The 21,598-nt window shown below is 28.1% G+C and overlaps 1 protein-coding gene across 1 annotated transcript in view; it reads right to left on the reverse strand.

The window, feature by feature from the left end:
* The window catches only part of LOC107455884 (uncharacterized), a 34,813-nt gene extending 13,943 nt beyond the window's left edge, over positions 1–20,870 (reverse strand). The window contains exons 1-8 of the mRNA XM_016073607.4: positions 20,677–20,870; positions 17,828–17,890; positions 9,008–9,525; positions 7,822–7,884; positions 6,934–7,130; positions 5,252–5,354; positions 3,341–3,430; positions 1,400–1,531 (exon numbers count right to left, since the gene is read on the reverse strand). Of these exons, the coding sequence (XP_015929093.2) occupies positions 1,400–1,531; positions 3,341–3,430; positions 5,252–5,354; positions 6,934–7,130; positions 7,822–7,884; positions 9,008–9,525; positions 17,828–17,852 (1,128 nt within the window). The 5' untranslated portion in view covers positions 17,853–17,890; positions 20,677–20,870. The remainder of the gene's footprint in view (positions 1–1,399; positions 1,532–3,340; positions 3,431–5,251; positions 5,355–6,933; positions 7,131–7,821; positions 7,885–9,007; positions 9,526–17,827; positions 17,891–20,676) is intronic.
* Between the last annotated feature and the right edge of the window lie 728 nt (positions 20,871–21,598).

The raw sequence follows: 21,598 nt of genomic DNA on the forward strand, positions 1-21,598 counted from the left end.
TTAATACATGATTTGCTAATTAAGTAGCATTAAATGTAGTGATTTGAAGTCAAAATATTTTCCTGAGAATATTCTCGGAGAAGGAAAATATTAGAATATTCAGAAAATTTCATTCTGTAAAATTATATTCAGCAAAATTACAAAGTTTTGCAGCCACTCATAAAAAAGATTTACTTACGCACAAAAAAGATTTTAGTCTATAAAAAAAATTGTATTAGTTCTGGAGATATTAAGATTTAAGGTATTTGTTTTTTCGGATTTTTAAATGAATTGTATTATATAAACCTGAAAGTTGAATAAAAAAAATCGTATCCCATTTTCTAGAAAAACATTAACCAAGAATCTATTTTTAATTTTAAAAAAAATAATAATATTTTAATTTGTTCTCAGTGTTATTATTTATGTAAATAAAGAGATTATTTAATTTCTCACCTTTTTATCCAAAAGAGTTAAGACAACCATATGCATATGGCAAAATGCTTGACTAAATAGTTAAGCAGATAAAAATATAATTATTCAAAACATATGAGTGACTAATAGTAACAGAATTTGTAAGGGATGGAACAAGGAATAAATATTTATCCACACCAATATATATGAGAATTTCAGATTGATCCGGATAAGTTAAATAAATTAACAGAGGCATAGCATAACGGATATTTAAAATAATTTTTTAAAAATATAAATAAAAAAGCTGAGGTATTAAAAAAGACTACAGTGAAATGAACAATCAGGGACATAATGCATTATAAACACTTTTTTTGGTTGGTGAGAGAACTAGAAAAAAGAAGAAAAAAGCCATCCATGTTTCAAAAAAAAATTTTTAAAAAATCCATCTGACCACTGTGTTTCACTTTTCTATAAGTGCTATGAAATACCATAAATATCACTAGAAAAAGAATAGAACCTTTATAGACATTGAAAATGCATAATAGAAGTTACAAAGCTTTAAGGAAATATGAGACATGATACAAATATAATAATTAATAATGAAAATCAAAATATTTAGCATAAATAAAAAGAACAGAAAGCAAATATAAATTATGATCAGTTGCACACCTTACAACTTAAAGGAGTAAATCATACCTGGTCACAATCATACTATAATTTATAATATTGAATTTTACTAGTCAAGATGAAATTCATTTTTATTCATTTACTTTAATAATATTATTTTAATTAGTTTTACTAATTATTGTTATAATAATTATTATGAATAATAATTATTATTAATAGCAATTATTATTTATTAATAATAAATATTCTAAATAATTATTATTAATTACTATTTATTATAATTTAATTTTAAAAGTTTGAGCCCGGAAAACTTATGAAGTTTTTTTTGTGTGAATAGTTTAAGGTTTTTTATAACTTATAGAAATTAATATTTCAAATATACCTGTGAAATCACAGCAGTGTCAAATATTTCGCGATTAAATCTTTCTTGAGAAACTGATGGTATTACAGGAGCAAGTGTCATATCTTCAGAAATCTGAAAAGGCTTGAAGATACTATCGTGCTCAACAGGCCTCTAAATAAGTACAAAAAAATATTAATGTTTAATAAAGGAAGAATTATAAAAATTTATTCAATCACTCAACAAACCAGTAAATAAAAATTTCCCTAGTGTACATGCATTTTCATTGCTCTGTTGACATGTTTCAATTACATTAAAAATACTTAAATTATGAAACAAAACAAAAATTATATTAGAATTTATAAGAATAAATAAAAAACTGTAATTGTTGCTTAAAATAAATCAAAATTTTATCATTATGTTTTGATAAACAGGTCAAATGTTACATATGTACTATAAGTAGATCATTACATTAAATATTAAAAGTAAAAATAATTAAAATGAATGAAGATTAAATAATTCAGAGAATTACAGTGATAACACAGTCCAAATCAAAAATACCTAATCAACATATTTTTTCACTTGATTATCGGCAACTGACCAGGGAACTGTCAATAATAATTTCATAAAGGTATGAGTTAGATTTCAGCACTCCCCAGTCACCATCAACTATGCTACAACAGTTCAATATGCACTGCAGTAATAATTTACATATAGTAGAACCTCGATTATCCTAGTGAATTGGGACCCTCTGATATCAGAAATCTCGGTTAATCGAAAATGTATCAAAAAACTCACCGTGCTCGCAAATACAACATCTTTCGAAATAAGAAATGCTTTTTAAATGATACAAATAAACATATACAAAGTTATGTTTGCAGATCAACAAATTTAAAAAGGAAATTAACTACTAGTAATAAATTTTAAACAGAAAATTGAATTTTTTTCTTAATTATTTTTGAAATTAAACTAAAAGATGCATTTTTAAAAATAACACAAATCTCAAGAAATTATTTTATTTTTTTATGAATTTAATATACATTAATTTGTTAATTTTACATTACCATTTTCTAAAATATTCTGTTACCTTTGTTGCAAAAGTACATTGTTACAAAAGTACAGTCCAATAACACATTGCTCCTGGTGGAAACAAAGCATTGTTTGCCACTGTTGACTTCTGAGGGTGCTGTAATATTTTTTGGAAGTTGAGTATTTTCGGGGGGCAGTAGAGCCGGACAGTGAACTAAAATGCGTGGTCATTTTTTAGGACTTATTCCATTTAGGAAAATTTGCCATAAAAAAAATTACCATGAAAAAATTATCATAGGATATTCCTATGAGGTTTTGCCTACAGTAAAATTTTGCCATACACCTTTGCCTTCAACATAGGGCAATTGATGCCATAAGTGTATATGGGAAATAATAATTGCCATAAGTATGTGGTAAAAGTATATGGTAAAATTTTACCAAAAGCAATGTCTTGTAGGAATATCCTATGGTAATTTTATATGTACCAAATTTTTGCCATAAATTTATAGTTTTAAATTATTTGCTATAGTTCATTAATTATGGTTTATTAATTTATATATAGAACAACTTTGAACAAGAGTTATTGAATTACAGAGACCACTTTTCGCAATGATTAAACTACAAGAATATCAGGGGGAAAAAGCATACTTTATTATCGGCTCGATTAACAGAAACCTCGATTAATCGAGGTTCTACTGTATTTAACAAAATATAAACTTATTAAAAATAAGATCATTTTTTAAAAACTAATTCTTTTAATAATAAGCACATCAATCTTTTGTTTCAATTTTAAGAAATTAACTACTTCATGTTTTAAATCAATATTTATCAAATACAAGCTAACATATGATTTTAGTCGTAAATTTAAAGGAAGACAATATCAACAAATAATAAAAATTAAAACATTAATCTATATTCATAAGTCACAAGCTTAAATAAAAAGTCATTCCATACTTGTACAGGAGGGGGAGAAACATTTTCTTTGACAAAAAATTTAACAAAAGCAGCTTTAGCTTTTTCTTTCTTCTCTTTTTCTTTTTGTTCCTGCAAAGATAAAGGAAGAGAAATTAGACTGAGCAAAAAATAAGATTAAATATACATAGTAGATAAACACAGGAATAAATACCAAAAGGTTAGTTATGAGTTTGCATCCAGCAGAAAAAATTTCATCGAAATATTTTCTACACATTAAAAGAAATGTATGTAAAATTTTTAAGACATTTAAAATTATTTAGAGTGATTGCAAACACACAGAAAAAATTTCCATGACTTTTCCAGGCAGATTTTATCAAATTTCCCTGATTCTTTTCTAGTGGAAAAAATTTTTAAATTGATTTCTAAGTTATGCCTAATTCTTATACATAAAAAGTACTACAAAACACTTATATTGCTATTAGAGCTAAAATTAAACTTTAAAAAGTTATAACAAGAAAAATCTTTTGGGAAAAATATTGGAAGTTTTATTACCTCAAACTGAAATTAATTTTTCAAACTTTTTAGAAATTTTAATTCAATTTCCTGACATTTCCTAGATTTTTTCCAGAGTTATTAAATTTTTTAACTTTGCATATCAGTATCATCTTTAATTTTACATGTTCTATTTTCAACCTGTTAATATATTCCTTTAAGAATATGCCTCAGAAAAAAACATTTTTAATACTTCAACTTTTGACTCTAAGCTACCTAAAATGGTTTCTAGAACAGCATGATGATTTCTGTGTGTTTTACAATTAGAAAAAAAAAAAACTGAAAAGAAACTTCTACAGACATTTGGCCAAAACTTTGGTATTTTAATGATTAATATTAAAATTATCTAAGTGACAATGAAGTAGTTGATTGAGTTGAAACACACATATAAGCCTTTCATGAGACCTATCAACCTGTGGGAGTTCTAAGTTTTTAGCTTTAAAACAAACAAAATATTTTGAAATATATGAAAATAAAATTGCTTGATTTTCCCAAAACTTTTTTTTTCTTTTAATTTTAAAAGTAAGAATTCAAGAAGCAATTGATGCATCTCCATTCAAACCTACCATTAAAAATGGGTAGAACATTTTTAACTCAATTTCAACCGATTCAACATAGTGATTAAGTGACAGTCACTTTAATACTGATCATACTTTTACAACATGGAACAAATATTTAAATAACCAGTAACAAAACTAATTTAATTTGAACTTCCACATTCCTAATCATGTTGTGTAAATTTTTAAACAAATACACACCTATCAAACAATATGATGCATTAAATTTTGTATCCTTAAATCAAACCTTACTTTAATAAATTTGATTAATAAAATATTAAAAGCGTGGATTTATGCTACTGGCAACAAACTTACATCTTCAGAAAAAGACGACGGCAAAGTGCAAAAATTATTTCATTTGACTATGTGCTTTGAAACAACAAAAATCAAAAAATGGCAAACCAGATACAATGGAATGAATGAATATTTCATAACTTAAGCACACATCATAATAAAGAGAATCAGAGATTCAAAAATTTCTCCCTCCACTATAAATCAAGGAAGAAAAACACAGTGGTTTCTTCCAATTTAGTGCATGCACAAGAAAAGTTCGCGAAAAATTTTGAATTAATTCTGCTTGATGTATAGAAATTAGCGACCTTTTCATAATCCTTGTGACTAACTTTGTCCCAAAAATCCCACTAAAGGAAGAAAATTTACTTAGTTATTAATTTTCAACATCAGCTTTCTTACCTTTCTTTGCTGTGAGCAAAATTTTTTACTAAAATTATCATTTTTAAAAAATACAACATGAAATATAAAGATATTAAATCGTATAAACAATAACAATACAACAAAAACAATAGTTTTCACTTATTCTAAAGTAGAAGATAATTTTTACTTTTTCAAGTTCGGCTTTCTTTTTTTCTTCTTCAGCTTTTTTGCGTTCTTCTACCTGCTTCAACTTCATTTCTTCCATTTGTTTTTTCTTTTCAAGCTTAGCCCTAGAAAGAAAGTAATAATTGACCTGAAGATTTAAGATTAATTTTTATTGTAAAAAAAATAAAAAGCGTAAATAACTACAGTGTATATACTGTTTGTCTAAGATAGGTACTCTGCCAGACATTCGTCTGGAGCTGTGGCGGTGACTATGGTAACGAGGTATGATTATTTCATATAGGAGTGCGGGGTCACTCTTTAGGACTAGTTTTCGGCCAGAGAAAGGAGACTTCTTTCTTCGGTCTATTGTGTTAGTCCTACAGTGAAGAGAAATGAGCTTTCGCTCCTAAAACATCGTTTAGTAGAGCGTTCCATTCCTTTTCTTTTAAATCTTTTCCATAAAGGCAAATTTCTCCCAATACTTGAACCAGGAGTTCCCCTGTCTTCTGGATTTGGTTCAAAATTACAAGACTATGGGGTTAAACATTAGTAGTCGTAAACCCGAAAAATTGGGTGGCGGTTCAAAGACGGTTAAAAATAAAATATATGTTTATTAGCAAAAGTACCTTTTAAAATAACATATTGTAATTGAAAAGTTCATAAAAAAATATGCTGGTTAGAGGCAACAATTTTCAATAAATAGCATGCATCAAGACAATTGCAAAAACTGCATGTTTAAACTTTAAGTTAGAAGGAGACATTTCCCAGAAAGAGTTAATTAAGGCATTTCTCACACTGTTGGTTGGAGCAGGGGGTAAAGAGTTTGATTCTGGCACCCTATAAAACCGGCACATATGCACAGTAAAAAACACATTAAATCTGCTGTGGCTGAAAGTCCCCTTGTTGGTTGTGATACGAATGTTTGAAGCGTCTGATCAAGGTCAAAATTACAGAACATTCCTACCATGGCCGTTATATAATTGAATCCTAAAAATGCAACAAGATGGTTGGGTGATGTGTGTGGTTGTCATAGTGGAAGGGTCCTTATAATGGCTCATGCCAAAGAATATAGGCAGTCTTTATATATTTCAGGGCTCAAATAAACTCAAACTGTTAGCTCAAAAATACATTTCTGAATGAAAGTTTTACATGCTCAAAAATCTTTTATGAATGTATATAATTGAAAACACATAAATGTACTTATAATTAATCTGTTGGGGAAAAAAAAGATACTCTCAACTCTTCTCACAGCCCTTCTTAATTAAAATGCAATAGATCATAAAAGAGGTATGTTACTCCTTCATAATAAGTATCATAACTATAAACTTTATTTCTGAATTGTAGTTAAGTTAGGAAAAAGCATAATATGAGGAAAGATCTAGTTGATTAGTCAAAATATTTCCATCATTAACTATGATCGATTTTTGTAAAGATGCTTAAAAAACTCATTAGAACAAGATTCTTGCCGACCACTATTGAAATATGCAGCTTATCTGTAGAAGGTGCAAATAAACGGACTAATCTATAATTGACTGTTGATGAATCTTTAAAAATTGTTCAAATAGACGGACATTTTTCTTTTTACTTTCAAATTTTTTAATATATAGATTTCTACTTTCTCCATTCAGTATGCATAGACTTGTGAAAAATAGTCCTACTTTTTAACATACAACTACTTAACAAAAAACACTTTAACATACTTACTCTAACATTGATTGGCGCATTCGTTTTTGAGCCTCCCTTTCTTCTTGTTTTAGTTGTTTTTCTTTCTCCTCTTGTTCTTTCTTTTCAAGTCTTAGTCTTTCTTTTTCTTTCCTTTCCTCTTCCTTAGCTTTTTTCTCCATTTCCTTTTGAAGTTTGCGCTGTTGCAATTCACGCTCACGTTCCTGTTTTTTAAGGAGCTAGAGAAAATAACAATGTTTTCTTAAAAATGCAAAGTATTACAATTAAAACTTTAAAAACTCAACTTTTATAATATTTTAGCTATTAATGTCTCTATATAAAATTAAAATGTGCCTACAATGACAAGAAAGTAATAAACACTGATTAGCTGAAATATTAGCCAAAGTCACCACCCAATTTAATTGCACTAACATGATTTCAATCCCAATTAATTAACTTGAGTTTGATTGAATTTAACATAAAAAAAACAATGGCTGAACATATCACTAAAGGTCAAAAATAAATTTATCATGTAACATGGTTAGTACAGATACCAAAATCAAAAAGTACTTTAAACAAAACGTGACACAAAAACAATGAAAGCAAATAAATAGAAGAAATAAAAGACACAAATCTCTACAAGTCTACATTTTTTCCCCCTTTATTGTTATTGGCATTGACATTGTTTAGCTTTTTTTTGTTGTTGTTCACCTACCTTTTAATTGCCAGAGAGGCTACTAGACTATATAAAAACTTGTAGATTGTTCAGAATTTTTAATAATTTAAGATGGCTGCCTTTCTCCGTAGCAAACTGGTTTCTTTGTGTTATTCAATAGAAAAATGGTGCAAGGTTTAAATTTACAAACTTGCTCTAATGGTAAAAATTTTAAGGATTCAATTGATTTCAATAGAATTTAAAATATAACTTACTATTTCTTGTTGTTTCTTTTCCCTCTCTTCAGCTTTCAGTTTGGCTTCTTCAGGGGTCATTCTCTGCAAAAAAAAAAGTATTCTAAATTAAAGAAACAATGGAAATTAAAATAATCATAATGTACAAATATATTCTTGATGCTAATGGTATAATAAGGAACATTTTTTCACTTAAGATGCTATTAAAACAGAAAATTAGTTAACAAGAAATCCTAGATTCAAAGATGATTTAGGTTATAAGATCCTAGATTATATGATAAAACTAGATAACATGTCCTATAGTAGCCTTAGTTCAAGATTATAGAAACACAAAACATATTTAACAAGTTCAGTTTAACTTACAGAAAATGAGTGTGTGCTGTTTTAAAATAATATTCCATAAACCATTATCATTCACATTTATACCTGTTTATCGTAGCCCTTACAACTTTTATATTTATTACAGAAATCGATTACATAACTTTTTTTATTGAAATTTACTAATTAAGAGAAAATAAATGCTTCCAACTTATTTTCTCTTAACTAAAAGAACAAAATCAACACTTTAGCTTGAGATGAGAAATTTTCTTAATGAAAGACAATATTTAATTAATTGGGTAAATTGGTAAATTCTGTGATGGCTCAGTGGTTAAGGCACTGGGCTGTCATTGAGAAGAGCTAGGATTCGATTCCCAGTGAAGGCTTTGAAGCCCACTCAGCTTCAGATCGATGGGTACCAGCTTGTCAGGGAAGTAAAGGCAGCCTGACTACATTGCCACAATCATGCTGTTGGTCCCGAAATCATGTAGCCTTATCTTCCATGATTAGGGAATGCTTTACTTTAAATTGGTTAATTAATTATTCTTTGAAAGTAGGCAGAAACTTATTATTACCTATATTGGACAGACATAATTTGTTAAAATAAGTATTAGTGTCAATTTACATTAACTCTTATTTTTAGTAACTTTCAGAAATTTAATTTTTAATAATTAAAAACTGGGTGCTGCAGACAGAACACAATATTTTACTTCATAACAGCTGGTTTTTAATTTTTGAAAGAAATTTGAAATTTCTTAATGTAGTGTAAATGATATATTAACTTATTTTTACAAAAATTATTATTAGAAATCTTAAAATTTTATTTATTTATTTGTTATTTTAACCAAACCAAATATATTTGTAATAATAACTTTAAAAAAATACAAACTTTTCTTTTTTTAGTGTTAATTTTCTTTTCTTGTTCATTTGCATCTCCAGGCTTAAGTTCTGAAGCAGCTTCATCTACTTTTGCAGAACCATTTTTTTCAACAATACTTTGGTTTGCTTCAGATAAACCACTGGTGTTCAAGGCATTAATTGAACTATTCAACAGTGACGAATTTAAATCATCTGAACTTGTTTTTGATGAATCATCTTCGCCAGATATATGCTCGTCACTTCCAACTGATTTCAATTCATTATCAATAATCACATTAGAGTTATTAAGAGAAGCAACTTGTTCACTTTTTAAAGTGTTCACATCTTGATTCTCCTTGCAGTCACTCGCAGATACATCAGAATTTATTGATGCATCAAGAACTTGAATATCCTCATCACTATCTTTATCACATACTTTCACATTTTTAGCTTCAGTTGGGGGAGGTATAGGTGAAGAAGCTTTCCGTTTTCTGTTACTAGCGGCTAAGAATAATGTCTTGATGTCTACATTTTTAAATGGTGTAGAACCTAAAAAATATATATATATATTTACTTATAAATTATAGATTATTTAAATACTTAGATACTTTTAAAATTATGTTAATGACTTTATTTAGGCATAACAAAGATCAAATTACCCTTTATAATAATTAACGAAATTTAAAAACAGAAATTATATTAATTGAATAGAAATGTTAGTTTATTTTGAAAGTTCATTTAATTTTTTGGGTTAATCATTTGGGTTGTCATTTGTTCCCATTTATAATTTTATAAAAGTGAGCCAAATAAAATTTTCATTTTTATTTTAAACTAATTGCTTTTAACGGGCAGTTGGTACACACAAATTTAATGTGCAATTTCTCATAATTTATCAGTAACTTAGAAATGAAAAATATACAGAATTACACATTTAAATTTTTTACAACCATGGGAAAAAAAAACCTTTTGGAGCTTGGTTAATTTCACAGAATCTCCATTTCAAAATTTTGTGGTATTTAATCTCACAATTTAAGACACACTTTATAAATATAATTACTACCTTTAATTATGAACACTGCTTCAAAACATAACTAATTCAATTGCATATATCTCATTCTATAGCAGCTGGAAAAAATAATATATAAAGCTTAGGTGTCAGATCACAATAATCCCCAAAACATTTGCCTTTGAACCTTACATTTTTAGTAGTTTTTAATTACTGTCTATTAACTACAAACCATGCTTTGATTTCCAAAAATAGTTTTCACTTAAAGGTTATTCAACCTATAAGAAAATGTTGCATGAAATTTTCCTTAATTAATTTTTATTGTATAATGCAAGTCTTGATGTTTGCTTACCATAAGAACTATTATCATGGCTTGCAAAAGTCCCCCAGTATTATACCACTGTATGTATGTATACAAGTATGTATGTATGTATGTATGTATGTACCGTAAAATACCGATAAAGCGCCCCAACTCGATAAAGCGCCCCCCTGTAGTTTCACATCTATGCAGATTGCCAATCAGTACCCAAAAAACGCCCCCCCCCCTCCTACATGCAGCGGCGCTTCCGACGAAATATTTTTTTGTAGCAAAAAAATTTGTCAAGGAAAGTTATTTAAGAAATAATTTTCTGACTATTAAAAAAAATTAATAACGAAGTCGACGAAATATTCGCCCGTATCGCGATCTGCTGCAGAACATCGCCAATTCTTAGCTAACTTTCGGCAGCAGCCTGTAAGAAAATAAATAAACGAAATAATAATTTTAAAAAAACATCGCATAAGGAGAAAATTTAAAAGGTATGCATCTTGTATCCACCCCCAGCTTGAAGAAAAATCGCAAGCTAGAAATCTATTTAGCGCCTTAGCAATTGTAATTTAAGTGAACAGAAAAGGAAGAATAGGACCCTAAATCCGACACTCACGGGACTGACGAAATGCCGCACTTCGGATCTCTTTCGGAAATTCCAATATGGCCCCCAAATATTACTATAATTCAATTCCACTGTTAATTTCAGAAAAACCAATAAATTTAGTCAAGTTTCGATCATAGATTATGATGGGGTGAATTTAAAACTGGCCCATCATAAGAGAAGAAGAAATAATCAGAATCCTATGAAGAAGAAATAATCGTTTCTTCTTTGGAGCGAGATCATAGTTCTCGTTTTTTCTTTTAGATAACATTTTGTTTTAACAAAAGACGCTTACCTCGCAAGAAAAAAAAAAAGCTTTTTAAACTAAATGCTAACAAACTAACAATGAATAGCAACAAAAAACAAGCTAAAAATTAATAACGATAAAAAAAGAAAAAAAGCAAGCAAGCAACAATTAACAAGAAAAAATAAAAAGCGGCAAAATAAAAAAAATTAATGAATCGAATAAAAAATCGCAAAAGGGATAAATTCATTTTATTGTCCATGTGGTAGTTTCAATGTCAACTGGGTGTGGCCAATTTATGGTCAAACAGAGGAGGGAAATTCGGGGGCAGTAAAGCACAGCTGTCAAGATTGATTGATCAGTTTTTTCCAACTTCCATTTCTTTATTTTGTTCATTGGAAATGCGGGTGTTTTTACTTCTCACTTTATTTTAAACTGCTTTAGAAACAGATGTTTCCTTTGATACAGATTTATTATTATTTTTTTCTTCAGGCTTCGTTTTTATTTTTAAAAGATAAAATAAAGTAAGTTACTTCAACAGAATAAAATTCAAAATAAAAAGAATATAGCTGATTTTTTTTGTCTTAACAATATAAATTTCTTAAAAGAAAAAACGAAAAAGATTAGAAGTCAAGGTCACCTTGATTGGAATGTACACTCACTGATAAGAATGTGAGAAAAATTTAGGGTGTGGTGGGAGAGTTGAATGTAAAAGATTGAGCAGAAAAGAAAGAATATCCTTTGCCAAGCAGGGGAAGAAGAATGTAAATTGGAAGGGGGTGGAATTGAATGAAAGAGATAAGGAGTCAAAGGGAATTATCATTTCTTAGAATTGTACTACAGGGGCAAGAAAAATCAGAATATTTTGGGGGTGGAGACTGAACATTCCCCTTGTTCACAGAGATTAGAATCAGTCCTTATTGTGATCTCTAACAAGCAGGATGCCTAAAATCAGCTCTTATACTGTTTCTAAAAAGTTGGAAGTCATCCAATGGCATAAGGAAAATGGTTCTGTTATACACCGAACTTCTAGGCATTTCGGCATCGACAGAAAAAGAATTCGAGAGTGGATTAATAAAGAAGAAATTTTATTAGCTAATAATCATGGGGAACAAAAGAAAATTCGGAAATTAATCACTGGGAGAAAACCTTTATCAGAAGAATTAGATGATACCCTGTTTGAATTTTTAGAAAAAGAAAGAGAAAATGGCTTTGCTGTATCCAACAGAATGCTAGAAGAAGAAGCATTAAAAATAGCAGCTTCTCTTGGACTTATAGATTTCAAAGCATCCTCTATGTATATAAAACGATGGAAAAAAAGGTTCAACATTTCCATGCGAAGAGGAACAAATGAAAGCCAGAAGTTGCCAAGTGATCACGTTGAAGCCGCAAATAGCTTCATTCAAGCTATTCGTTCGTTAAGAATAAAAAATGACTACACGCCATATAATATTCGAAATATGGATCAAACGATGGTGCGGTTTGATGAGCCATACGCTCGGACTAATGATATTGCTGGAAAAAGTACAATCAGAATCACAAACACGGGGTGCAAAAAGCGAGGCTTTACCGTAGCGCTAGCAGCAACTGCCTCAGGGCATAAGCTTCCCGCTTTCGTGATTTTAAAAGAGCCAACAGGACGCATCCCACCTCGCGTGCTGAAAGACTTAAAAGTTCCTCATAATGTAAAAGTTACCTGCTCTTTCAACGGATGGATGACGACCAACCTTATGGAAAGTTGGTTAACGAGGATTTGGGGTCCCAATGAAGATGATGTAAGAAGATTGATTATCTTAGATCGAGCTTCAATCCATAAAACTTCAAGTCTCCAAGAAAAATTAAAAGATCTAGACACTGATTTGGTTTTGATACCGGCAGGGTGCACAGGTCTTCTGCAGCCAGCAGATGTTTCGTGGATGGCGCCCTTCAAAAGTGCACTGCGAAGAGAATGGGCCGTCTTCATTAGAAACAAACAAAAGACTCTTGCTGGGAATTTAAAAAGGCCAACTCGGCAAGATGTTATTGGTTTTGTGTCAGCTGCTTGGGAAGCGGTCACCGAAGAGACTATTTCTAAATCCTTCAAGCGTTGTGGTATATCGAACGCTTTAGATGGAAGCGAAGATGGGCTATTTCATACCAGATTAGCGGAAGTCAATGTCGGATCTGTAGACAATGATATCACTGATGAACTGAATGAAGAGTGTGTTAACCTTATTTTGGATGACGATTCTGATATTTCTTTTAATGGATTTTCAGATAATGATTAAAGTAACTAAATAAAATATCTTTCTTCTTATGAAATATGCTGTTGTATATATTTTTTATTTTTTCACCTATTTGCATGTGCCGCAATCGCACTGAAATTTAAAAATGAAGGATCACTGTAAAGGTAAGTGATTTTACTAATTAAAACTTATATTTTCTCTCTTTTGCTATGATTATTTTTACTGTATATTTTACGATTCATAATTATTAATGCCCAACCAATATAGACGATTTTTTAGAAATAAACGGTGCTTAGAATTTTCTTGAGTACCGTTTATCGGCCCCCCTCTATATCACGCCGATTTTCGTCAAAATTAAGGGGGGCGCTTTATCGGTATTTTACGGTATGTATGTATGTATGTATATATATATTATATATATATATATGTATATATATATATATATATATATATAATATATATATATATATATATATATATATATACATATATATATATATATATATATATATATATATATATATATATACATATATATATATATATATATATATACATATATATATATATATATACATACAAGTATGTATATATGTATATATATATATATATATATATATATATATATATATATATATATATATATATATATATATATATATATATATATATATATATATATATATACTCAAACGTAAATTCAAATTCTTAAGTGAAATAAATTAAACAGGAGTTAGAAAAATAAAAATAACCATAGCTACATTAATTCAAATTCAAATTGGAACAGCGCACAAGGCAGCTAAAACCAAATTCAAATCATATAAACTAGTAATAATATAAATTTACTCAAAAATAATTTAAATATAATTTAAATAAAATTTAAATAAAGTTGTGTGTTTACAGAGTCTTGTGTGTTTACAGAGTTACTTTAATCAAAACATCAAAATTATTAAAGTTAAAAGGAAATTTATTTTTCTTTAAACTGTTTTTTAATATCTCAATAGCGGTCAAAAAATCTATACGGTTATTACAAATGAATTTGAATCTCAATATTTGACCAAATACAATGTTCTTGAAAATTTTATAATAAAGGTTGGAATAAAAATGCGTAAGGTTAATAACATTAAAATTGAAATCTCTCCTTTTATCATAAACCCCTATGAGATTATTGTTATCAGAAATATTTATATCAAGATCTAAAAAATAAGCACGAGAGTCTTGTGAATTGGTTTTAATTAAACTCAGTTCTTCAGGATAAATATTATTAATCAAATCAAAATCGCAACAATCGAATATGATTAAATCATCAATGAACCTGAAACCTTTTAAAAAATTATTCTGTAAAAATTTATGTTCATAAAAGTGAAGGAAAATATTAGCGAATGCACTTGAATAACTATTACCCATAGAAATACCCTTAATTTGCCTGTAAAAACTAATACCGTTAAAAAGGTAATTTTCAAAAATGTTGACATTGCATAAATTAATCCAGTCTTCCTTGTCAATACTTTCATTAATCAAATAATGTTCAAAAATTTCAAGATTCGTATAGATTTTTTGACCGCTATTGAGATATTAAAAAACAGTTTAAAGAAAAATAAATTTCATTTAAAAAAAATCCTATTAACTTGGCCGATATTGAAGCCCGTCTAAGCAGGCCTAGACGGTGAATTATTTGGTTTTCATCTTGTTATTTACTGGGATTTTGTTTTCATTTACAAAAATTTCTTGGGATTATGTTTTCTTATTCTGTTGGGATTTTTTAGACAGATGGCAGCACTTGGATTTTATTGCTCTTTAATTTCTTGATTTTTATCTAGGTGTCAGCACATTATTTTTTGAGCTGATTTGGAATATATAAGGAATTTCTTTTTCATTTTTACTAACTGTAACTGTTTTGAATACTTATATGTGCTTTAGGGGCGGTTTTTTTGATGTCATCTAAGTGTTTTGTATATTTGTTTCAGTAAAGGTGATTATTTATATGAATGTTATAATGGTAAATATTTATTTAATGTGGTAATTATTATTATTCTTTATGCTTGTATTTTCATTAGGGGCCTCGGGGCACTGTTAGTTTTGGCTTTGCCACTAACAACAGAAAGGCTCCTGTGTGTTTACAGATAGTGTGTCCCCTGATGAAGTGCTGCTCTGTAAACACACATCTTTATTTAAATTTTATTTAAATTATATTTAAATTATTTTTGAGTAAATTTATATTATTACTAGTATATATATATATCAAGGTTGGCAAGTTTTTGACACATGACGGTTTTTAACATGGTTTTTACCGTCATGTCAAAAACCTCTGTGTCAGAAACGTCAAAAACCCATAGTTTTGGTAAAAGTGTGCTTTTATTTGAGTTTAACTGCTTATAATTTAAAATTAATTCATTTTTGAGCAATAAAATTAGAAAAAAAGTTGTTAAAAGATATTTAAGAACAGATTCTTTCCCAACATGAATATATCAAAACATACTATTTGAAGTAAAATATTAGGATACTAAACAAAATTTTCAACATTTCCTAGCATCATTTTGTTTGGCATATTACATTACTGAAGAATGTCAAGATTGATTACTTTCATTCATAAAATCTTGCTATGAGAAACACATGTACACATAAATAGAAAACCTCATAAAATAAACTTTTCTTATCAATTTTGCTTTCAATATTTTACACAGAAATGAGACATGGGAAATCCATTTAGAGTTTCAATATTTCTGTATGAATGTATATCCTTCTATAAGAATACATGTATATAGTTGCAAAATCAATAGCAATCATTTACAACATTCATTTATAAAGGCAATTATGTGAAAATAATATATTGTCTGCTATATGCCATAAATTAAAGAAAACAATAGGTTTTAGACGGTTTCTACTGGTAAAAACACGGTTTTTACCACTGTCATGTCAAAAACCAGTTTTTGACAGCAAAAACCCAACCCTGATATATATATAAGGTGAACTGTAAGCTGAAACTTCTGACTTTTGACACATAACACATTGAAAAACATAATATAATAAACATGCAGCAACATTACAATAAAAAAAAGAATATGGCATAATGTAGATCTACAAATTTCTTAGAAAAAGTCGATATATTTTAGTTGATCCAAAAAAAAAAAATGGAAAATACACAAACATGTTAAGTGGTTCACCAAGTAAATTTATGAATTTAAATACATTTTGTAGCATAAAAGCAAAGTTATATCTTTTATATATACACATAAATGTTTAGAAATTTTATAGAAAAATAGTATACTAATTTTAAATAAGTACTATACATCACAGAAAATAAACATTTTCAAATTATCAAATCATAAAAAGGAGAAAATTAAGAAATTAATACATTATCATAAATATAACATTGCGCTGCATATTAAATTTAACAGATATCTAACCTTTAAGAATGTATAAAATATTTATAGTAACACAAGAAAATAGGCCAATGGCTTTTTAACGTGAAATTGGGGACTAATATTAAATAATGAATATCAAACCAAAAATTAATATTTGAAATTATTATACCTTCATGAGGGAATCAAAATTTCTCAATATTAAAAGCTTAAATAAAGTAAAAAGTATGTAATTGAACTTTCAAAAAGAAAATGTACTTTAAAAACCATTAGAACATTATTTCATCTGAATATATGTGGGTGGAATTAAATAAACAGTTCACATAAACTGAAAAAAGATTTGTAGTGTTAAACAGAAGCACTGAATATTTATTAAGCAAGCAGATAAGTGGTGGAATAAAACAAATTCAGCAATGATCACTAATGTACAGTTTGTCTAAACTAAGAACTCCCCCAGCCATTTGTCTGGGCCCATGGCAGTGACTATGGTAACAAGGTGACTATGGTAACCATTTCAAGTAGGGTAGTGGGGTCACTGTTTAGGGTAGGGTTCGTGAGAGAAAGGGAATAGTTTTCTTCAGTATATTGTGTTAGCCCTAGAGAGAAGAGAAGCTACTCTCCTTGAAATATACTATTCATAGCAGCATAGCATAGCATAGGACATAGCAGCAGACAGGCCCAGACTTAGTGACCAGTGGGATGAGGGGTCTTACCATAGACAAACTATATCTTGAGATCTTTTGACCTGTGCTTCATAAAGGCTGATGTGGGTGAAATACCTAATTCATCCGGCAAATATTTTAAAGAAAATCGCAAAGATACATGAATATCAACTTTAAACACTAAAATTACATGGAATAAGTTAAATAAAGCACACATATCAGATAACAGTCATGTAATGAGTTCACGCTTAACAATTGTGTCTGCACTTTAACACCTGAGTTCCTTAAATGCAATTGTAAGGTGTATAGAGTCTTATATTGAATATAAAATGTTTAAGCAACTGTTAATAGTAAATAAAAAATTGAAATGACATTTTAAAATGTAAAGGAAAAGAAATACCATACAGATTTATAAGCAAATAATTTCAAATTAAATATTACCTTTTTGATCGTCCTGTAAAGGCATTTTCAACAGTGCTAAGAGGATATATTGTGCAAATATTTCTGAAAAAGAGAATATTTCTTTTCAAAAACATAATATATTTAAATACTTATCAATATTAAACAGAATACACATTAAGAGTTAGCCTTAAAATTTATTCATTTGGAAGAGAAGGTAGAGGATTAATTTTTCAAGATTTGCCTAAAAATTTATTCCTTTGATGAAGAGTAGAAAATAAAAAATGCATATAGTAGTCCTTAAAATTTATTCATATAAAAGGGATCAAAAAAATATAAAGACTGTTCCTAAAATATATTCACTTAGTAAAAAAACACATGCCTGAACAGCTAAAAAACATGTTTACTTTTAGAAAATATATAACCCAATTAAAAAAAAGAAAATTAAGCAGTGCATAGTTATATTATATAAACAATAATTACCTTTAACTTAAATATTTTAGAAAAATGATGAAAAATTTTCAAATCTAAACAATAAATGTGCATAACATTTTGTAATGAATTATCTAGATAGTAATTGTAAGCACTATTTGAATAATGGGTTAAGTTCGAATAATGGCTATTAATGTATTGTTTATCATCCCATCTGGTCACAGATATTTGTTGAGCAGCAAAAATAAGCTGAAAAATTAGGTATGCTGCAGAAATAAGTGTTAAAGACTTGCATCAGCATGAAAGTGGGAATAATTTCATTTAATTTAATAAGAAGTATTAATATAGAAGTACATATATACTTCTATAGATGGTATTTCAGCTTGGACTAGCAGCAAATTTGATTGCATTCTTATCTCAGTCCTAATAAAAGTTGCGCGTCCAACCTTAGATAAATAAATTATTTTATTAGTGATGCTAACCAAACCCTTAAAGAACTAAACAGCTAACATTCTAAACTCACTTCATTAATAAAGGAATCTGCTTAACAATGAAACTGATTAAAAAGCACTTTTTTAATGAGAATATTAATTAAAGAACACAAACTAGAAAAAAACTACAAAATAGCTAAATAAACTGAAATTTATTCTAATTAATAAGTTAGTAAGCAGAACTTACAGTCAAGGCAACTATTAATTCATTCTATCAAGCAAAACATTAACTTATTCGATAAAACCACAAGACAGGAATCTATCCATTGATATTTTTGTGCAGTGAAACATCTAGGAAAGACCACGTCTATGTAGCTACCTCCCTATTTACAACCACTTTTGGGAGAAACATAATTTTTTCCATTTTATGATGAAGAAAACCTTTAGACCTTTTACAGGTCATTAAAACCTCTCCCAACGAATGATAAAACCTTTGCCCAAAATGACGAAAAGATCAAATAAGGAAAAACAAAAAAGATATTAACAAAACAAATAAGTAGATTCAAATGTATTCAAAATAATTGTGTGAGGTTCTAATTTAGAGAACTCTTTTTGACGATCTCTGAAAGAAATCTCCAACCTCATGTTCAGGTCAAGAATGCACTAAAGATGACATTATCAATGATTTATTTTTAGAGTTAAAAGTTAAATTAGAATGTAAAAGATAATTTAGAATGTAAAAGATAATTTAGAAAGAACTGAGCATCTTAAACTAACCTCTTCTCTTTTTTCAAAGCTAATTAATTTTCAATATAAAATTAAATGTGAATTTAAAAAAAATAAAACATAATATTTCATTTTTATAATAATTCTATCATTCATAATTGGAAAATTTATTTTTACTCATAATTATATCAGTAGGGATCAATTTTATTGACGTGAAGTTTCATTCACCGATCTGGTTCTCATGACACCAAGACAAATGGCATTTCTGCACCAAGGAAATGACAAGACACTGTTTAAATTTAAAGACAAGGAAATGGCATGACATTGACTAAAATTAGAATTGTTTGCGAAAAATTATGTACTTTCAATAACACTTTGAAGTCAATGGAGATAACCCCTAAGAACAATCAACAACCATTTTACTGAGGGACTGAGAGTGGTCGCTCCTAAGAGGTTTCACTGTAGATATAAATACATAAACATCTCTTCAGATACTTTCAACATGTTAAATTTAATATCATTTCTAGCCTAATACTTAAACAGGTGACAATAGAGCTTTGTATAAGTAGTAATAGAAAAACAATTAAAACTAAAATTATTTATAAAAAAAGTTTATAAAAAACAAGCATTAACCACATAACAGTAATGTAATGATAATAGCATTTTTTTTCAATAAAAAATTATATTTACTAGGCATATAATTAATACATAGTTAAATGCTATTTCACTAAGGAAAACTTAGCCATAAATATAGATTTAACTTGGTTAATGTTGTAATATCTACATTTTAAATTATTGTAAACAAAGCACAGAAAAAAAGACTTTTAATTAAGATTCAATAATAATAACTTAATGTGAAGCACTTTTTTTAGCCAGAGTAATAAAATATGCTGTGAAAATAACAATTTCTATTTTATTACTACTTATACAAAACTTTAATATAGGATAGTAATAATATAATAATACATAAATATCATTTGTAAAATTATAATTAGGAAAAGTTTTCATGAAATCAACGAAAAAATTTTCCTGGTTAAATACTACAAAACTTATTTATGACAAATTTTAAACTTTTAAGTTTTAATTATAGCATTATAAACATTAGAGAGCATTCACTGGAAACAATTTTAAATTACATAAATTTTCAAATACATAATGCATAAATGTTAGTAAATCTCATGATCACATGAAATATAATTTTGAAATCTTTCAATAACGCATGATTTATAGAATCAGCCTTGAAAAATATAAAAGACAAGAATTGTGTTTCTTATAATCCATATAATTATATATAACTCATACATAAAATTTTTCTTATAAGCAAGCTTTACATCTTCCAGACGAAACAATTTAATCGAAAAAATAAGCAAATTATACAGTAAAAAATTAATGAAGAACAATTAAAAACAGTAAATTAATATAAACACAAAAAGCTGATAGAATTGTTGTTAGGTTTTGGCGCGCACTGGACATGACATCACTTATCGGCTTAGTACGACAGCGCTACCTCTTCTACTTCGATTGATAGTTGCTTCAGGCTTTTTTCTACTGCACAAACTTTACGTATTTGCGTTTCGGAAATTTTAAATTTAGCTCGCGAAATTTCATGCATGTTCTATTTATTCATATGTATATATATATATGTGTATATACAACAAAATAAATTAAAAAAAACACGAAGAAAATTAAGAAAAACACTAAGTTTCAGTTATTGCGCATAAGCTGCAAGTAAACAGAACTCATAAGATAAATTCAAAATGAAGATAAAACAAAGGAAAATTACAGACATAGGGGGGGAAAGGGGGGAGAAAAATAATAAGAAGAAAATAACAATAAGCCTTATTGTTTATGTTTATGTTTATTCTCTTTTTTCCTTTTATTTCATTTTCTGTTTTTACGCGTTATTTTTACTTATTGTGTTCTATTTTATTAGTTGTAATTTTTGTAAAAAAATTTTGCTTTGGCTATATTCATACAATATCAGAAAGCACTCTTTTTTGCGGATATAATCGTGTGGGCTGATAAAAAGATTATGTCTTTTATTTTCCGGATTTTTTAAAAAAATTTTATCCTGTTTTTTTTCCAGTTGTTTGTTATTTTCTTATTATTATTTTTCTTTTTCTCCCTTTTTTCATATGTCTGTAATTTTTCTTTGTTTTATCTTCATTTTGAACTTATATATATATGTATATATACTAGGGGGCTAAGTCCCCTGTTCGCTGCC

Source organism: Parasteatoda tepidariorum, chromosome 7 (genome assembly GCF_982258835.1).
Source record: "Parasteatoda tepidariorum strain Cologne lab strain chromosome 7, Ptep-v5.0, whole genome shotgun sequence".
In the NCBI taxonomy this organism is placed as follows: domain Eukaryota; kingdom Metazoa; phylum Arthropoda; class Arachnida; order Araneae; family Theridiidae; genus Parasteatoda; species Parasteatoda tepidariorum.